This window comes from Rana temporaria, chromosome 2, assembly GCF_905171775.1.
Source record: "Rana temporaria chromosome 2, aRanTem1.1, whole genome shotgun sequence".
NCBI classification, from domain to species: Eukaryota; Metazoa; Chordata; class Amphibia; order Anura; family Ranidae; genus Rana; species Rana temporaria.
The window spans coordinates 269,281,232-269,298,777 of NC_053490.1; the positions used below are offsets into that span (position 1 = coordinate 269,281,232).

Below are 17,546 nucleotides of genomic sequence, written 5' to 3' on the forward strand. Positions count from 1 at the left end.
TGGTTTAACAAAAGTTCCATAAGTTTTTGAAAAAAAGGCCATGTGCTGAAATCGTATGTCTTGCAAGCTCTGTGATATTTACAATACTTTGTTACATTTACAAAGGCTACAATGTTATCCATAGGTTATTATCTATGTGAGAGACAAGAATACAAGCAGGTTTAGGCCAATGTGTAGGGTTAGAAATTCAATGATGTTTTTGCCACTCATGCATATCTTTTCTTAAGTTGTAAAATTTCATTATTGGACACAGAGATCAACAATACAAAAACGTCATAAATGATGAACATGCAACGATCTTGCCACATACCGTTGAAGGATCAGTCCACCCTGGTGAGGTTTGCAGGCTTGTGAAGTCATGCTGCCTTGCAAGAAATTTCTCCTCTCCTCCCCAGTTTTGTGCCAACGCAGGTAACTGTATACTTTGGGCTCCCTTTAGAATTCTAGCAAAGGCATTGATGTAAAGACCTTCCACTGATTAGGTGTAAAAGAAACAAGAATAATATACCATTAGCTGGCCTGTGCAAGCAATTGACAATTATTATGTTCTAATGCCAGTTATACACAGGCAGATTTTGTGTGTCAAAAAGTTGGTAACTTATTGAAATAGAGGACAATGACTTCAAATGGTGTAGATTTTTGAATACTTCAAATTCAAATCACAAGTCAATGTAAAGTATAAATTAGGTACAGTTTATTTACAAAAGAGAAAATAGGAGATATTACTCCAGCAACCAATCCAAATTTTCATTAGCAATTGTATATTGTTGTATGTGTTTACTCAAAGAGTTATTCAAGCAAAAGGAACGGTTTCTGTTACAAAAGGTATTTGGTATCTGGTAGACTGGATCAACCATGGGTATCTTATTATTCTTCTTTCTTATAAGTTCTTTGTTTAGTACCCACTTACATTGGGGTCCTTGAATGTACCCATGCCTTTTCCATTGTCCTTAAAATAAATTAAAATACTTTAGGGAGTGGGAAAGCCCAGGGCCATCTTTTCCATTGGGCATGCTGGGCAGTTGCCCGGGGGCCCCGCTTGCCTGGGGGGACCCACCGGCTGCCCAGCAACCCCAGTAAAAAATTGTGGAGAGTGACGGATTAGAACTGACCATGGCCAGTTTGCGGAAATCACAGAGAAGATCCGGTCCTCCAAGAGTGCGGGGGGGGTTGCTGATGTAAGGGGGGAGTTAATGCAAAAATGTAAGGGGGCACTGATATAAAGGTTCCCCCTCCTATATTAGTGACCCCCCTTACCTTAGTGTATTTACTCTACGGAAGGTGGTCTCTGGTCACCAGAGTGCCCCCCACATCAGAGTTCCCCTTTACATCAGAGTCTGCAGGATTCCCTCTTACAATGCAAGGGGGAACTCAGTCTGCGGACCCTGATGTAAGTGGGAAAGAGAAAGCAGTGGACTCTGATATAAGGTGGTCTCTGGTCACCAGAGCCCCCCTCCACATCAGAGTTCCCCCCTTAGATCATGATCTGCAGCATTCCCCTTTACATAAGAGTTCCCTTTCACTGTAAGGGGGAATCCTGCAGACTCTGATGTAAGAGGAAACTCTGTGCTGGCCAGGTTATAGTAACTGTTATTGTCAATGAAGACAATTTTTTTTTTTACTTTTGTTTAACTTAAACACATTGCTAATAGCACTAGCTATATGTTTATAGTTTAAATACTGACATGTGCATTGTTTGGCACTGAAAACTGTAATTTTAGGTACTTTTTTTGCAGTGGCAGTAAAAAATGTGGTTCTGCCAGTAAATTTTATGATTTTTGTCAGTAAATTCTCGTGTGTGATTGTGTAGACAGGGCCCCACTGCGCTGTATTGCCCGGGGGCCTATAATGCTCTTAAGATGACACTGGGAAAGCCTTGTTATTACCCCAGCTATAAAGTGTTTAGATTTCACCAACCAAGTCACAACTCTCCAGAGTCAACAAAAAATTAGATAGGAGATTGAATGGACTACACAGTTACCATCTTTGAATGTGAGAATATTTAGTAGTACTCTTTTTCTGAAATATAAAGGACCTTAAAGCCAATGAATACAAAGTAAACATCAAATCAAAGCCAACCTAAAATATTCTTTCACAGCAAAACTACACAACAATGTTTAAATTCCACTTAAAACTTTTTTTGTTTTAGCTTTGTATATAGTAGAAGAGGCTTAAAACCTCTGTCAAATTTGTATTGCTGCATGTGTCTCTATTTGGTAAAAGTCTCTTAACTTCCTGTTTATTTGTCAGATGTCAGATCAGGAAGGGAGGAATGTTCTCCACAATATTCTCACACATGTGACGTGTCCCAGAAGATTGCAGGGAGGGAGGGGGGAGAGGTGATCTTCCTTCTGGCGTCGCGGCACCCAGGGAGGAAGTGGGAGCTGGATGCCTGTAAAAACAGGGTACGCGCTCCCCCCCCCAAAAAAAAATGGGGGGGGGGATTTTTGGGTGGAACTCCGCTTTAATAAAAATGTTTTGACACTTTCTATGAATAATAGAGTGACCAAGTAGATGGGGACAATAGGGAACTTCTAATTGTTATGAAGGTTTGCTGAACAAGTATGAAAACTTTATAGCTAATCATAAAAATTTGTAGATGCTTAGCAAACACACAATTCTTAAGAGGTCGTTGCAGTTCCTCATCCATTGTTATATTCTATCAGTTTTATTCCGTAATGCAATGCTAAAAGCGAAGATGATATGAAAACTGCATCCATGTCAGCAATAAGAAATCATCTGTAAGCTGATCTGAATATAGTAAACTATGAGTTACAGCATTTTGTAAATCATTACTGCTCTTGGCTGTTTATGAAATAGCTTGTAGTTTTTTTTTTTTGCCCTAATTTACTTAAGGAATAAGACGGTATTTTAAGATTTAATTATTGTAATATGTTTTATTGTTTAAATGCAAACAAAAGAAATAAAAAAGAAAATACATTTTGTTTTATTAAAGATGTAATTTACCTTCAAGTCCAAATGCTTGTTTAATTTTCAGACGCAGGCCACTATGCTGCCGATAGCGTACGGCATGATGAATGCTACAATAGCTAAGCGCTGGCTGTAGGAAAGAAGACTTATCACCTCCAATCCTTTTCTTATACCAATCTACCACATTGCCTTCTGGAACTGTAATAATAATAAAAACTAGTCAACTATCAATCAATCACCATATATGGAAGAAATGACATTACATTAGCATTTGTTCTTTATTCTAATATAAAACAAAAATGTATAATATTGGTATAGTATACTGTAGTAATAATAGTATAGTATATACTATACTACACTATACTATATATAGTATAATATTACTATAAGTCTTGACTTATTGTGTAAAGTACTTGGTATTAACAAAATACCACATGATAGAGAACATTAAACATTCAGTAAAACTTTGGGAAAAATGTCTTAAACATGGCAAAGAAAAAATTATTACAATAACTATTATACATACTATAATTTGCGATAAAGAATAGCCAACCACAATTCAAAAAAACTAAGGGCCAGATTCACAGTGAGAGTACGCCGGTGTATCTCCTGATACGCCGGCGTACTTTCAAATTTGCTGCGTCGTATCTTTAGTTTGAATCCTCAAACCAAGATACGACGGCTTCTGGCTTCGATCCGACAGGCGTACGGCTTCGTACGCCTACGGATCGTAGGTGCAATACTTAGGCGACCGCTGGGTGGAGTTCGCATCGTTTTCCGCGTCGGGTATGCAAATGTGCGTTTTTCGGCGATTCACGAAGGTACGCGCGGCCGTCGCATTCTCTTACGTCGTTGCTAGTCGGCTTTTCCCGGCGTATATTTAAAGCTGCTATTTTGCGGCATATAGATAGACTTGCCATGTTAAGTATGGCCGTCGTTCCCGCGTCTAAATTTTTTTATTTTTTTTTGTGTGTAAGTCGTCCGTGAATAGGAAAGGACGTAACTCGCGTCTAAGTTCAAAAAAAAATTTACGTCGTCGTATCTCCACTGAGAATCTGGGCCACTGTTTCTGGTGTGAATGGGCCCTTATATCAGATGGAGCATGAGAATGTTTTAGATGCACAATGATACTATATCAATTCTAGTATGAAAATGTATCAGATGGAAAACAAAACCTATTATGATGCAGTCCAATGCGTCTTTATTATGCATCAATATTTGCTATGGTTTCCCATGACCCTAGTTCACACCAGTGCAGTGCGTTCTAGTGCAGTCAACAAAAGTAATACATGTTGCAATTTTTTTATATGGAACACAACTGGAACATAGCAAAATACATAAAAAAATGCACTGGAATGCACATGTCTACAATTGAGATGAAAAAAAAAAAGTAGGGGAAAAAACACACTTGAATGTGTAATGTATCACAGAAGCATCAAAAACGCACCAGAACATATAAAAAAATACATTAAAAATGTGCATGTAGAAACGCATCCGGAACATAGAAATTGTAGTGTGAATCAGCTCTAAAGGATGATATTTAACCAGTTCCCACCTGGCCTATAAAATAAATGGAGTACCCGCGCTTAGGATAAGAGGTGGGAAATGTAAATAATGTAAATTATAAGACTGCGGCCCCCCCTCTTTTGTATCCCCAAGAGGATACAAATAAAAAAGGAATAAAATTGGGGTGTGGGGGTAGTGGCGCTGTCTGTTCAGTAGCCACTGGCTAAAGATAAAAATAAAAAGGCACACGGCAATATATATGCAGTAATGCACACTAGTTCCACCAGAAATGGCGTCCACCAGCCTGGAATTATGATATAATGCTAGGCACAGCTGAGTATATCTAAACCAAAATATGAAGCAGCATCTAAACCCTCCTCCAGAAAAAAAGACAGGCTCCCATAGCGTGATATGTAAAAACCAGGGTAAGCTTTATTGCACTGCCAATAAGAGCTTGGCGGTTACATGCACTTCCGGGTGGAACAGCTAACTAGCTCAGTGGAACGCACGGCGTCCGGCAGCTGTTACCACATACATACCAGACTGATAGTGCCGTGTCTGCACATCTGCGATTATCGCAGGCAGCTCATCTTTTATTTACTATTTTTTCAACTTTTTTATTTTTTATTTTATTTTTAATTATCCTTGTCCTGATTAGTTTATGGGCAATACTATACACTGTTTGTACACGCTCATATTTTATTTAGCACGCCAAGCTCTTATTGGCAGTGCAATAAAGCTTACCCTGGTTTTTACATATCACGCTATGGGAGCCTGTCTTTTTTTCTGGAGGAGTCTGGACGATTAGGAAGATCTTTGCCACCTGGTGGAAGTCATTCCCAGAGAGCTCAGGGAAGGAAGGATTGGGATCGAGAGACATCGCAGCGTGTTTTGCACCCTACCCCTGCAGGGGTGAGGGCTTCTGGTGAGTGGGGACCCAAGTGGGGGGAGCACCGGGACCACCGCGCTTACACAAACTGCATAGTGTGATCACCCAGCACAGCAAGAAGCACTGGTTCAAGCTGATTACTGCACTCAAGTTGAATTTGAATTTCAATTAACTGTTTGAGGATTCATCACTTTACTGCTGATTTTTGTGACATTTTTTACACATATTTTTGGATTGACTTTATGACTTTTTGGTTTCACTTTTTGGTGTTTGTGTTACACTTTTCATTATCCAAAACAGTTGGGTACATATATCCAACTCTGGTTATCACAGGATTCAATACTTTTTGGTGATATATGCTGATGTTCTTTGCACAATTGTGCACATACTATATTTATATTTAACTATTATGCTACGGGCATCACAGGACTTTATCTCACTTTAGGTTCACATATATTTATATTTTTATATTTATATTTTGCTAGCGGAGTTCTAGTTCAATTTATTTTTATTTGTATCTATTTCACACTTATGCGCCTATTTTTATCCACATAGTATGTTTGGTCTAACTAGCAATAGTTTTCCACTCTAGGTACTCACTATATAGTTACATTACTTTGGTTTAGATGCTGCTTCATATTTTGGTTTAGATATACTCAGCTGTGCCTAGCATTATATCATAATTCCAGGCTGGTGGACGCCATTTCTGGTGGAACTAGTGTGCATTACTGCATATATATTGCCGTGTGCCTTTTTATTTTTATCTTTAGCCAGTGGCTACTGAACAGACAGCGCCACTACCCCCACACCCCAATTTTATCCCACCTGGCCTATGGCAAGATGATGCTGGTGGGAACCTCTCGTCGATCCAGGTGGACGTTATATGGCGTTATATACCTGACTGTACAGGTACGCTGCCGTACGATGTGACCGCTGTAACCACTCACAGCAGGTCACATGACAGTTGTAAACAATTGATGGCTTTCTTTCAAGCAATCCATTGTATACAATTGTGTTGCTAGCTGTGATTGGTCAGTGTGATCACATGTACATACTGGGCCAATCACATCCCATCTGTACCATGTGATTGCCTCTGGTCAATCACAGCTTTTCACAAAAAAACAAACTGAATGAATCAATTTCATTCAGTAAAATGCTTGCATATAGCAATGAAATTCTCTGCTATATGCAAACATAATGTGTAAAAAACAAAACAAAAACAGATCACTTCCCCAGAGGAGTACAATGTTACTATGGTAACATTATTTTTCTTTGGTCAAAGTGTGTAAAAAAAAATAAAAAATCTCAAGAAGAAAACAATTTTTTAACCTCTTCCGGACGATCCACCACAGTTTTACTGCAGCAGGTTGGCTACCCTGGGCAAAGCGTTGTTACCTTACGTCACTTCGCCTTTTGGCCACTAGGGGGCTCATGCCCGCGGCTTTCCGCCAGACCCAATGGGAGTGCCTGGGGCAGTGATGACCGCCAGGCACCCGCGATCGCTTGTGACAGAGCAAGAACTCAGGGGGGAGGAGACATTACCTATGGACATTACCCATGATTAAGTCACGTGGCAAGTGACGCAACGCGTGGGGGAGGAGTCTGCTGTACGAGATCTGTCGGAAGTTCCCGAGTGAGGACCTCTACACTTTTCGTTTCTGAGTGGCTTGATTCAAAGACGGGGAGAGCGTGAGTGGATCGGCGCATAGCATTGGCAGCGGTATTGTCGTGTCTGGCTGTATTACACTATTGTGTTTCCCTTTTTCTTACATGTCCCACACCTGTTGTGGTGTATTGAAGAGGGGGGCTGAAGCCTGTTTTTTGCACCATCGCTAATGACCAAGGCTGTGTCGTTGGAGCTACTGAAGTGATTTGAAGCTGAGTATAAGATACCTGTTTCACAGAGCAGTTGTATCCAGTGACACTCTCACGCTGCTGCTAATCAACATTGTTTAACCCTATTTTACCATCTACTCTACAGGGACGGTATTCTGAGATTGAGTACTATTTGATGCTCTGAATTAATTAGCTTTGTATTAATTTATTAATTAATTTTTATACACTAATTTTTTTTTTCCTCATCTATATATATTTTGTGTGCTTCACCCCACTGTGGCAACACGACTAATCCCCTATTCAGGGTTTTGAATTATTATCACAATTGGATTGATCTTAGTAAGGTATCACATAAATTAGTTGTTTTTAGCGCATATGTTTATATTTTTCACATTTTGTTGTTTGGTTGGTAACCTTTTTCACATACTGCAGCTTTTTACATTTATTTATTAATTGTGTGGTGTATTTTGGATTTAGTAGCGCTGTAGTTTATCAGTTATATATGTTCATACTAAGTATGAACATTGATCTGTCATCTCTTTTAGTCAGTCCCATGCCCCCCACAGTTAGAACACACACTAGGGAACACAGTTAACCCCTTAATCACCCCTAGTGTTAACCCCTTCACTGCCAGTAACATTTATACGGTAATCAGTGCATTGTTATAGCACTGATCGCAGTATAATTGTCACTAGTCCTAAAAATGTGTCAAAAGTGTCCGATCTGTCCGCCGCAATATCACAGTCCCAATAAAAAATTGCTGTCCACTGCCATTACTAGTAAAAAAAATAATAAGAAGAAAAATGCCATAAATCTATCCCCTATTTTTTAGACGCTATAACTTTTGCGCAAACCAATCAATATACGCTTATTGCGTTTTTTTTTACCAAAAATATGTAGAAGAATACATATCGGCCTAAACTAAGAGAAATAATCTTGTTTTTGTTTTTAAATTGGGATATTTATTTAAAGTAAAAGATACTGGCCCAGATTCAGAAAGCACTTACGCTGGCGTATCTCGAGATGTGCGGCGTAAGTGTAAATTTACGCCGTCGTATCTATGCGCCGTACCCACAGAACCAGATACGCGTGAAAATAGGCTTCTTCCTACCGGCGTAACTTTTCTACGCCGGCGCGGCGTGGGTGCATATATACGCTGGACGAATCTGCCGCTCCCATAGATTTCGTATTCAAATATGCAAATGAGTGAGATACGCCGATTCAGAAACGTACGTTTGTCCGGCGCAGGCTACGCGCGGTGCGCGTAAGTGGAATGCCCGGCGCAAAGTTACCCCTCATAAAGCAGGGGTAACTTTGCACCAGACTTGCACAGGTCAGCTGGAGAGCAGCTACAGCAGCACCGTTACAGACGACCTGAGCAACAACACTTGCAGGACAACACATCTGTATGCCAACATGCCAGGGCCAGCCGTGGTCATAGCACTACTGCGTCTACGGGCACGCAGGAGGGCACGGGAGAGGATATACCGAACGCGCATTGACGTCTTTGGCATGGGTGAATCAGAGGTGTATCACATCTTCAGATTCAGCCCTGAAGCCATGCTGGAATTAGCCACAGCCCTGCATGATGACATCACCAGCAAGACACACCGCGTACATGCAATGCAGCCACTGGTCAAGGTACTGGCAACACTCCATGCAGACATCACGAGGGGCACATGCACGACTAACATCCTCCTGTCTTTTTCCTTCCAGGTGACTCTGCATATGCACTTGGACCCCATCTCATGACTCCATTCCGGAATCCCCAAACCAGAGGAGAGAGAAAATACAATGATGCACACATACGTACCCGTGCAGTGGTGGAACGCACATTTGGCCTCCTGAAGTCCCGTTTCCGATGCCTGGATAAGTCCGGGGGGACCCTGTTGTATTCCCCAAACTTTGTGTGCCAGATCATCGGTGCATGTTGCATTCTGCACAACTACGCCATGAGAAAGGGACTGGAGATTGACATACGTGATGACCTGACCCCCGAACCACACAGTCCCCCCCTGCCCGAGGCTACCCCGTCTGCTGAGGGAAGAGCAGTCAGGAGATGCCTCGTGGTAGGCTTCTTTGCACCTTAAACACACACATTCATCATGGCACAAGGAGAATGCATGCAAGCACACCACTGTGGTCCCTAGCACACACACCCCACATTCCCATCATATTGGATTAGCCCAAGTCCACCATGCAGGACTTGGGAGCAGCAACGCCACGGCAAGGCTCCAATTAGGTCGCTGACCATTCATACCACATTCACACGGGTCGTGGGGATCACTTCTCCCCAATGACTGAGGGTGACACCCCTTTGCCGGCAGGAGTGTCACCTCCCACATTCACACACCAGTCACACTGTAGCCTGCACTACTCCCCGTGTGCAGGGATTAAAAAAAAAATAAACTCATAATCTCAGTGTAAATAATATAAACACTCATCACCTGAGTCTAAAAATAAATCACAAAACTCAGCACTTGAGTTTAAAAGAAAATCCCAAACAAAATCATCGGCCCTGTCGTGGGCTGCGTCTGGTGCCTAGGCTCCTTTGGCGCAGTTGCCTGGGGGGTGCCTCAGGTAGGGGGGGTGGGGCAACTGGTGGTGGAACATCCCCCAATCTCTCCCTGGCTGCCTGGCTGCCCTCTGTTATGTACTGGAACGTACCTTGTAGCCAGAGCCTAGTGTGCAGGAAGAGGCCTCTCTTACAGTCCCGGCTCTGGAGCTGCTGGAGTGGGGACAGCAAGCTCTGGAGCGCGGCGAGGTAGGAGTGCCTGGTGATGACAGCAGTCCGGCACAGTTGGTGGTCCTTCAGGACGGTGGGTGCAGGAGACAGCATCTCTGGAGCTGGCACAGGTACTGGATAGCAAGAGCTGGTGGAGCAAGCCGGGTTAGCAGGTAATCAGGTGGTTAAAGCAAGCGTGGTCAGATTCAGGCGCAGGGTCTGGTAACGGTGGGCAGGAGAGCAGAGCAGAGTCAGAGCAAGCCAGGGGTCGGATTGGAGAGGGTCGGATGGTCAGACAGAGCCGGGTCGGTTGGGGTAACAGGTTTCAACAGGTCACAGGTTTTACCGATACAACGCTGCAGATCAGACAGCAAAGTGTCACTGCAGCTGCTGGCTTTTTAAAGGCCGAGTGGCGCCAATCGCGCATTAACGAGCACGCGCGCATTCCCGCCGTCGTGCGCGTGTAGTAGGCGCGCGTGCGCATGTAGTAGGCGCATGCGCGCATTTGGCGCATAACCGTGTGCATATGGGGCGCGCCTGAATAGGTGACTGATGCTGATTCTGGCCATTAGTATGTGTGCGCATGCGTGCACGCCGGAGCCTATTGACAGGTCCCTGACACCCTCCAATGCCACGGCTATGCGGTGGAGATATATATTTGTTGCAGCTTGCATCCGCAGCCGGCGGTTGGTGGTGCTGCTGCGCAGGTGGCGCCTTGTCTACCTCCCCTCCTCTTGGACAGCAGCTGCCAGGCTCTGGACCTCAGTGACAAGGCCTCATGTGGTGGCCTGCAGGTCCACCATACAGGTCACAAGGGCTGAGCCATTGCCAACAACATCCTGCAGGCTCTCGTTTATGGTGGAATTCTGTACAGCCTGCTGGGTGAGGGCCTGCTGCACAGCGACAGTACAGGCAGCCTGGCTCTCGGCCGAGGAGGCCAGGCTCTCTGCAACACGGTGCAGATCACCCACTAGGGAACCCATATGGCGGGTCTGCCTGGCCTGGTCCCTCGCCAGAGGATCCTCGAATTCCTCCGGCTCACCCCTTGATTTTCTTGTAGCCTTCCTAGGGGCAGGAGAGGCTTGGGGCCGGCTGTAGGGGATGGCCCTCGAGGGACTATCCCTGATGGGGATGGTGGCCCTTGAGGGACTATCCCTGATGGGGATGGTGGCCCTTGAGGGGCTATCCCTGATGGGGATGGTGGCCCTTGAGGGGCTATCCCTGATGGGGGAGGATGTTTGGGAAGGACCAGGTATGGGGGTCTCCTCCACAAGATATACCGCATCCTCTATACCATGGGTCTTCAAACTACGGCCCTCCAGTTGTTCAGGAACTACAATTCCCATCATGCCTAGTCATGTCTGTGAATGTCAGTGTGTTACAATGCCTCATGGGATGTGTAGTTCTACAACATCTGGAGGGCCGTAGTTTGAGGATCCCTGCTCTATACCAACGTGCTCCTCCTCCACTTCCTCTAGAGGTGAGGTAGGGGCACTCTCCACCACGGATGGCGTGGGTCGCTCATCAGCCGATGACGGCCCAGCTCCCTCCTGCACATCTGTGGATGACACAAAACATTCACATGTTGGTGGACCCACACACTTGTCACATATTCCCTTGCCCCCCCACACATGCTACACACCAGAAAGAAGATAAAACACACTTACCTGTCCTCAAGGGCTGATCCACAGAATCAAAGCCCTCCAGGCCCTCAACCATCTCCCTATCCAGGCACCTGGCAATGACCAGCTCATCAGCCCTCAGGGAGATCTTAGCGGCTGGTCCACCTCCTGTGCCAGTGGCATGCCTCCTGATCGCCGCCAGCTTCTCCTTTACCAGTCACCGCAGATCATTTATTTTTTTCTGAATATGTTTGGGCTTCCTAGCCGCCACGCCGAGAGCATTCACCTGTGTGGTGATCTCCAAATAGATTTTAGTTTTCTGGTCCTTGCTCGTGGTGCCACTCTGTGCCCCATAGAGGCACGCGCCGTATTTGTAGAGGCCAGATATAATAATAGCCTTCTCCTGAGGGCTGAAGTTTGTCATTCTGCGGTCCGTAGAAGTCCCTGGTGCAGACATACTTCAAAACACAAAAGTAATAGCACCCAAAAATGCTTGTGTACTTTTGCACTTGATGGGCGCATGTCTGGGCGTAGGCAGTGGGCCGGCGCATCTCATGGGGTTACGCCGGGCGTAGTTGTGAGCATGCGCAGAGGGACTCGGGGCATACTTTGCCGTCACGGCGCATGCGCCGTGCGTTCAGCCCTCCATTTGCATGGGGTCACGCTTCATTTAAATGGATCACGCCCACTTCCATCCTACTTTGACTTAGGCCGGCTTGCGCCGACAAATTTACGTTACGCTGGCGCATCTTGGTGAGTAATATCTTTCTGAATACAGTACATGCCTCTCCGCACTGGTCCGGCGTAGTGTAAATAAGATACGCTACGCCGGCACAAATATGTGCCAATGTATCTGAATCCGGGCCAGTGTGTTTTTTTTCAAAATTTACGCTCTTTTGTTTATAGCGCAAAAAATTCAAACGGCAGAGGTGACCAAATACCCCCAAAAGAAAGCTCAATTTGTGGGAAAAATAAGGACATTTATTTTGTTTGGGAACAGCGTTGCACGACCGAACAATTGTTAGTTAAATTGACACGGTAGCGAATCACAAAAAATGGCCTGGTTATTGAGCTGCCAAATCTTCCAGGGGGTGGAAGTGATTAAAAAAAATGTGTTTTAAAAAAAATGTAATATTATTATAATTATTTTTTTCATACTGTAACCAGTCAGTGTCCCTGATAACCACCACATGTGTTATATGATGACATTGCACTGGTGACAGTATGTAAAACAATATAAAAATTTAATTTCTTAATTTTCCAAAAACTTATGACAAAAAATTACAACTTAAAAAAACTCACCAAGCCACTTAATAAATACCTTGGACTGTCTACTTTCCCCATAATGACAAAGGGGTCCCCAGATATCCTCAAAATGACAAGGTCATTTGAGGGATATATGTACTGTCATGACACTTTTGTTGTTGTTTGGGTACAGTGTTGCATGACCGCGCAATTGTCATTCAAAGTGTGATAGCGCTTAAGGTTAAAATTGGCCTGGGCAGGATGGGGGTAAAAGTGCCCGGTATTGAAGTGGTTAAGATGTAGGCTTAGAATTTATCAGCTGTGAGACAACAGGATGGTAGAGACCGGGAAGAATTTATCAGATGAAGGATGGTATAATATGTAAAATGAGAGGAGACATGTGATAAAATGTCACTAGACAAATGATGCAGTGACTTCATCATGTGGAATAAAGTTGCATCAGGTAAAAGATGAAGGATAATAAGCACAGGATGAGGTTTTGTCATACACATGAGGTTGTGTTCTATGAAAAAATAAGCTGTGTCAATAAATGATAAATGTGGAGATCCTAAAACTGGCATCACAGGCCTGAATCTTGATTTTTTTCCCCATATTTAAAGTGTTACTAAACCCACAACAGTAAAATCAGTCTGTATCAGGGGTCAAGTCCTGGGGAAAAAAGTGTGGGAACTCACCCAAGATTCCCCACCCGCCTCAAAAAAATAAAAATTGCATGTGTGTGTTTTATGTACAATTTTTTTTAACAAATAAACTTCCCTCAGTCTGCACAATTACTCCCCCCATCTGCACAATTACTCCCCCCATCCCCCAGTCTGCACAACTACTCCCCCCATCCCCTCAGTCTGCACAACTACTCCCCCCATCCCCTCAGTCTGCACAACTACTCCCCCCATCCCCTCAGTCTGCACAACTACTCCCCCCATCCCCCAGTCTGCACAATTACTCCCCCCATCCCCTCAATCTGCACAACTACTCCCCCCATCCCCCAGTCTGCACAACTACTCCCCCCATCCCCCAGTCTGCACAACTACTCCCCCCATCCCCTCAGTCTGCACAAATACTCCCCCCATCCCCCAGTCTGCACAATTACTCCCCCCATCCCCCAGTCTGCACAATTACTCCCCCCATCCCCCAGTCTGCACAATTACTCCCCCCATCCCCTCAGTCTGCACAACTACTCCCCCCATCCCCCAGTCTGCACAACTACTCCCCCCATCCCCCAGTCTGCACAACTACTCCCCCCATCCCCCCGTCTGCACAACTACTCCCCCCATCCCCCCGTCTGCACAATTACTCCCCCCATCCCCTCAGTCTGCACAATTACTCCCCCCATCCCCCAGTCTGCACAACTACTCCCCCCATTCCCCAGTCTGCACAATTACTCCCCCCATTCCCCAGTCTGCACAACTACTCCCCCCATCCCCTCAGTCTGCACAACTACTCCCCCCATCCCCTCAGTCTGCACAACTACTCCCCCCATCCCCCAGTCTGCACAACTACTCCCCCCATCCCCCAGTCTGCACAACTACTCCCCCCATCCCCTCAGTCTGCACAACTACTCCCCCCATCCCCCAGTCTGCACAACTACTCCCCCCATCCCTCAGTCTGCACAACTACTCCCCCCATCCCCTCAGTCTGCACAATTACTCCCCCCATCCCCCAGTCTGCACAACTACTCCCCCCATCCCCTCAGTCTGCACAACTACTCCCCCCATCCCCTCAGTCTGCACAACTACTCCCCCCATCCCCCAGTCTGCACAACTACTCCCCCCATCCCCTCAGTCTGCACAACTACTCCCCCCATCCCCCAGTCTGCACAACTACTCCCCCATCCCCTCAGTCTGCACAACTACTCCCCCCATCCCCCAGTCTGCACAACTACTCCCCCCATCCCCTCAGTCTGCACAACTACTCCCCCCATCCCCTCAGTCTGCACAATTACTCCCCCCATCCCCCAGTCTGCACAACTACTCCCCCCATCCCCTCAGTCTGCACAACTACTCCCCCCATCCCCCAGTCTGCACAACTACTCCCCCCATCCCCTCAGTCTGCACAACTACTCCCCCCATCCCCTCAGTCTGCACAACTACTCCCCCCATCCCCTCAGTCTGCACAATTACTCCCCCCATCCCCCAGTCTGCACAACTACTCCCCCCATCCCCCACAATTACTCCCTCAGTCTGCACAATTACCGCAACGTCCCCCCCAGTTTGCACGGGGGAAGAAATGAGAGAGAAGCAGAGGCAAAGAAATAATAATTCAGGGGGGAGAGGGAGTTTTGCAGATAGCTCACGTACCTTACAACTCAGGTTAGTCATATAAGTCCATGCTGGAGGCTCCATGCAGGCTGGAGTGTGGGCGGAAACAAAGGGGAGGAGGAATTTGGATTGGACAGACGGCCGAGTGGGGGATGAGCTAGGAAGACAAACAGATACAGCCCGACTCGTGTGTGAAACAAACAAGGAGAGGGAGGATGGAAGGGAGCATTATGGCACTTTGGCGCCCTACCTCTGCAGGTGCTAGGGTGAACTGCACCCCATCACTAGACCTGAGACTTTGTTACGGCGGTCGCTGGAGGAGGAGGAATAGGCGGACTGAGGGAGGGGAGGACGGACGCGCCTTGGTTACTATGGGAACGACGTTCCTGCTGTGGAAAAGGTATAGGAACGTCGTTCCCATGCGTTCCCGCAGGACTCGAGCCCTGGTCTGTATATGCAGTAAAGCATGCTTGTTATTCTCACTCTGGAACCCAAGGGGTTAATCCTCTGCATTGTGTAAAAAGGCTGTTTGATCCCATCTTCTCTGTTCCTCCCCTTCTTCCACAATTCCCAAACAATCTCCTGATAGAACAGAGCCTTGAGGGCAAGCTGCACATGCTCAGTTTGGTGTGTATTTCTAGAGAGTTTTTTTTCTTCTTCTTGGGAGGATGCATGTGATCAGCACAGGGCCAATCAGCACTGTCCAGACAGAGGGTCAGGGGTCCTGCAGGCTTATAGGACAATCAGGGAAGAATAAAAACTCCTCCTACAAGCCTTAACCAATGCTCAGCTGGACACTGATAGAAGTCACAAGACTGCACTAAATGCCTTTGAGAAAAGGTATTTAGTAGTTTATATTTACTAAAACGATTGCGTGTCCATGTTCTGTGTACTGTAGAAAAATAGATACAGTGGAACTTCGGATTGCGAGTAACGCGGTTAACGAGCGTTTCGCAATACGAGCACTTTATTTTAAATCGTGACTCGGTTTGTGAGTGTTGTCTCGCAAAACGAGCACGATTCAGGCCAAAGCGGTGTGCAGTACCACTTTTGGCCTGTGGTGGGGGAGCCGAGCAGAGATGAACGTCGCAGATCGCAGCCGATTTGCGCCGTTCGGAAATGCACGGAAAGGCCATAGGACAACAAGGCTGACTTCGGCAAATCTCGGGTAGGAAGTCTTTACGAGGTTTGCCGAGGTCAGCCGAAGTGTCCTCTGGCCTTTTCAGAAGTTTTTGAGGCTCTCCCACGCCCCCCTGCCTCTGGCCGCATGCGGTATTGCATCCCAAATTAACAGAACAAATTATTTTAGTTTGCATTGACTTCAATGGGGAAACTTGCTTTGATATGCGAGTACTTTGGATTACGAGCATTCTCCTGGAACGGATTATGCTCGTAATCCAAGGTTCCACTGTATAGTGAATGCAGGGTTCTGGGTTTAATAACACTTTCTCCAACAGTCCTAAAACGTACTGGCAAGATAATTTAATCCTTACCTAACTGACCTTAGTATGCATGTGGCTCTGGCAGGGACAAGAAGGGGTAAGCTTTATTAAGGGCAGGAATAGATTTGAATGTTTTAATATTCTCTGTAAGTACATCAGGGTGAGATTTTGTGTTGATGTTTCTGTTCACAGATCTTAGTATGTGACAATAATATTTAAATCAGATTCTCATATATTCATCTAAATTCAACACTGCAACACTCTATTATTAGAACCTATCCAAGCATACAGTAACAGCACAAGATAGATGCACAGCTTAATGTGGAACTGTACTGTTCTAGGAAGACTCCTGAAGAGAGTTGGCAAAATACTTGATTGCCACTCATGGCTTTTTTGTATCTGTGTTTTTGTTCTTGTAAATGTAGTGTTTCTCATTATGGTATTTGTTTAAAACGTAAAAAGTAATGAAGTGACTGTTTAATGCCAGGGAAAAATTGGTGTCAATATATTTTCCTTCCGTAGCATGCCAGTCTGTAGTCCGTATACCTTGGCTCTGCTCTTTCTCCATTAACTGTTCTGCCATATCCTTCACCTGCACGGGGAACAAGGTATCCTTTTGAAATGTGGACATAATCTCCATTTCTGACCTTGTAGGCTTAGCGTCATCTGTGAAGTAGTATCCTGAAGCATAGCTGGGCACAGGCTCTGAGCTCTGCAAGAAGAGAAAGCATATAGAGAATGTGACAAGATTGGCAAAAATAGAATAGTTGGCATTGTACACACCGCCATATGTTATGCTGCTTCAGCATAGCTAAATCAACATAATGATGCCTGTAATGGTTTGTATTCATGCTTGGACTGCATACACTGTTCTTGAAACAAATTTTACACATTTCAGCTGCAGTAGCTTTTAATAAAATGCCATGGGAGCAGCATAAAAAGGACAATGAGAATGGCAGTAAATTGCTATGCACAATGGTTTTATGCTGTATCTTAGCTTGATGTGCACGGACCTACAGTATTTCATATGTATCCACAGCTTTATCACTGGTATTACAGTAGATGTCAGAA

The 17,546-nt window shown here is 45.3% G+C and overlaps 1 protein-coding gene across 1 annotated transcript in view; it reads right to left on the reverse strand.

Annotated features, from left to right (window-relative positions):
* Positions 1–17,183, reverse strand: part of LOC120926758 — a 127,273-nt gene extending 110,090 nt beyond the window's left edge. The window contains exons 1-3 of the mRNA XM_040336934.1: positions 17,022–17,183; positions 2,968–3,129; positions 311–474 (exon numbers count right to left, since the gene is read on the reverse strand). Of these exons, the coding sequence (XP_040192868.1) occupies positions 311–474; positions 2,968–3,129; positions 17,022–17,115 (420 nt within the window). The 5' untranslated portion in view covers positions 17,116–17,183. The remainder of the gene's footprint in view (positions 1–310; positions 475–2,967; positions 3,130–17,021) is intronic.
* Between the last annotated feature and the right edge of the window lie 363 nt (positions 17,184–17,546).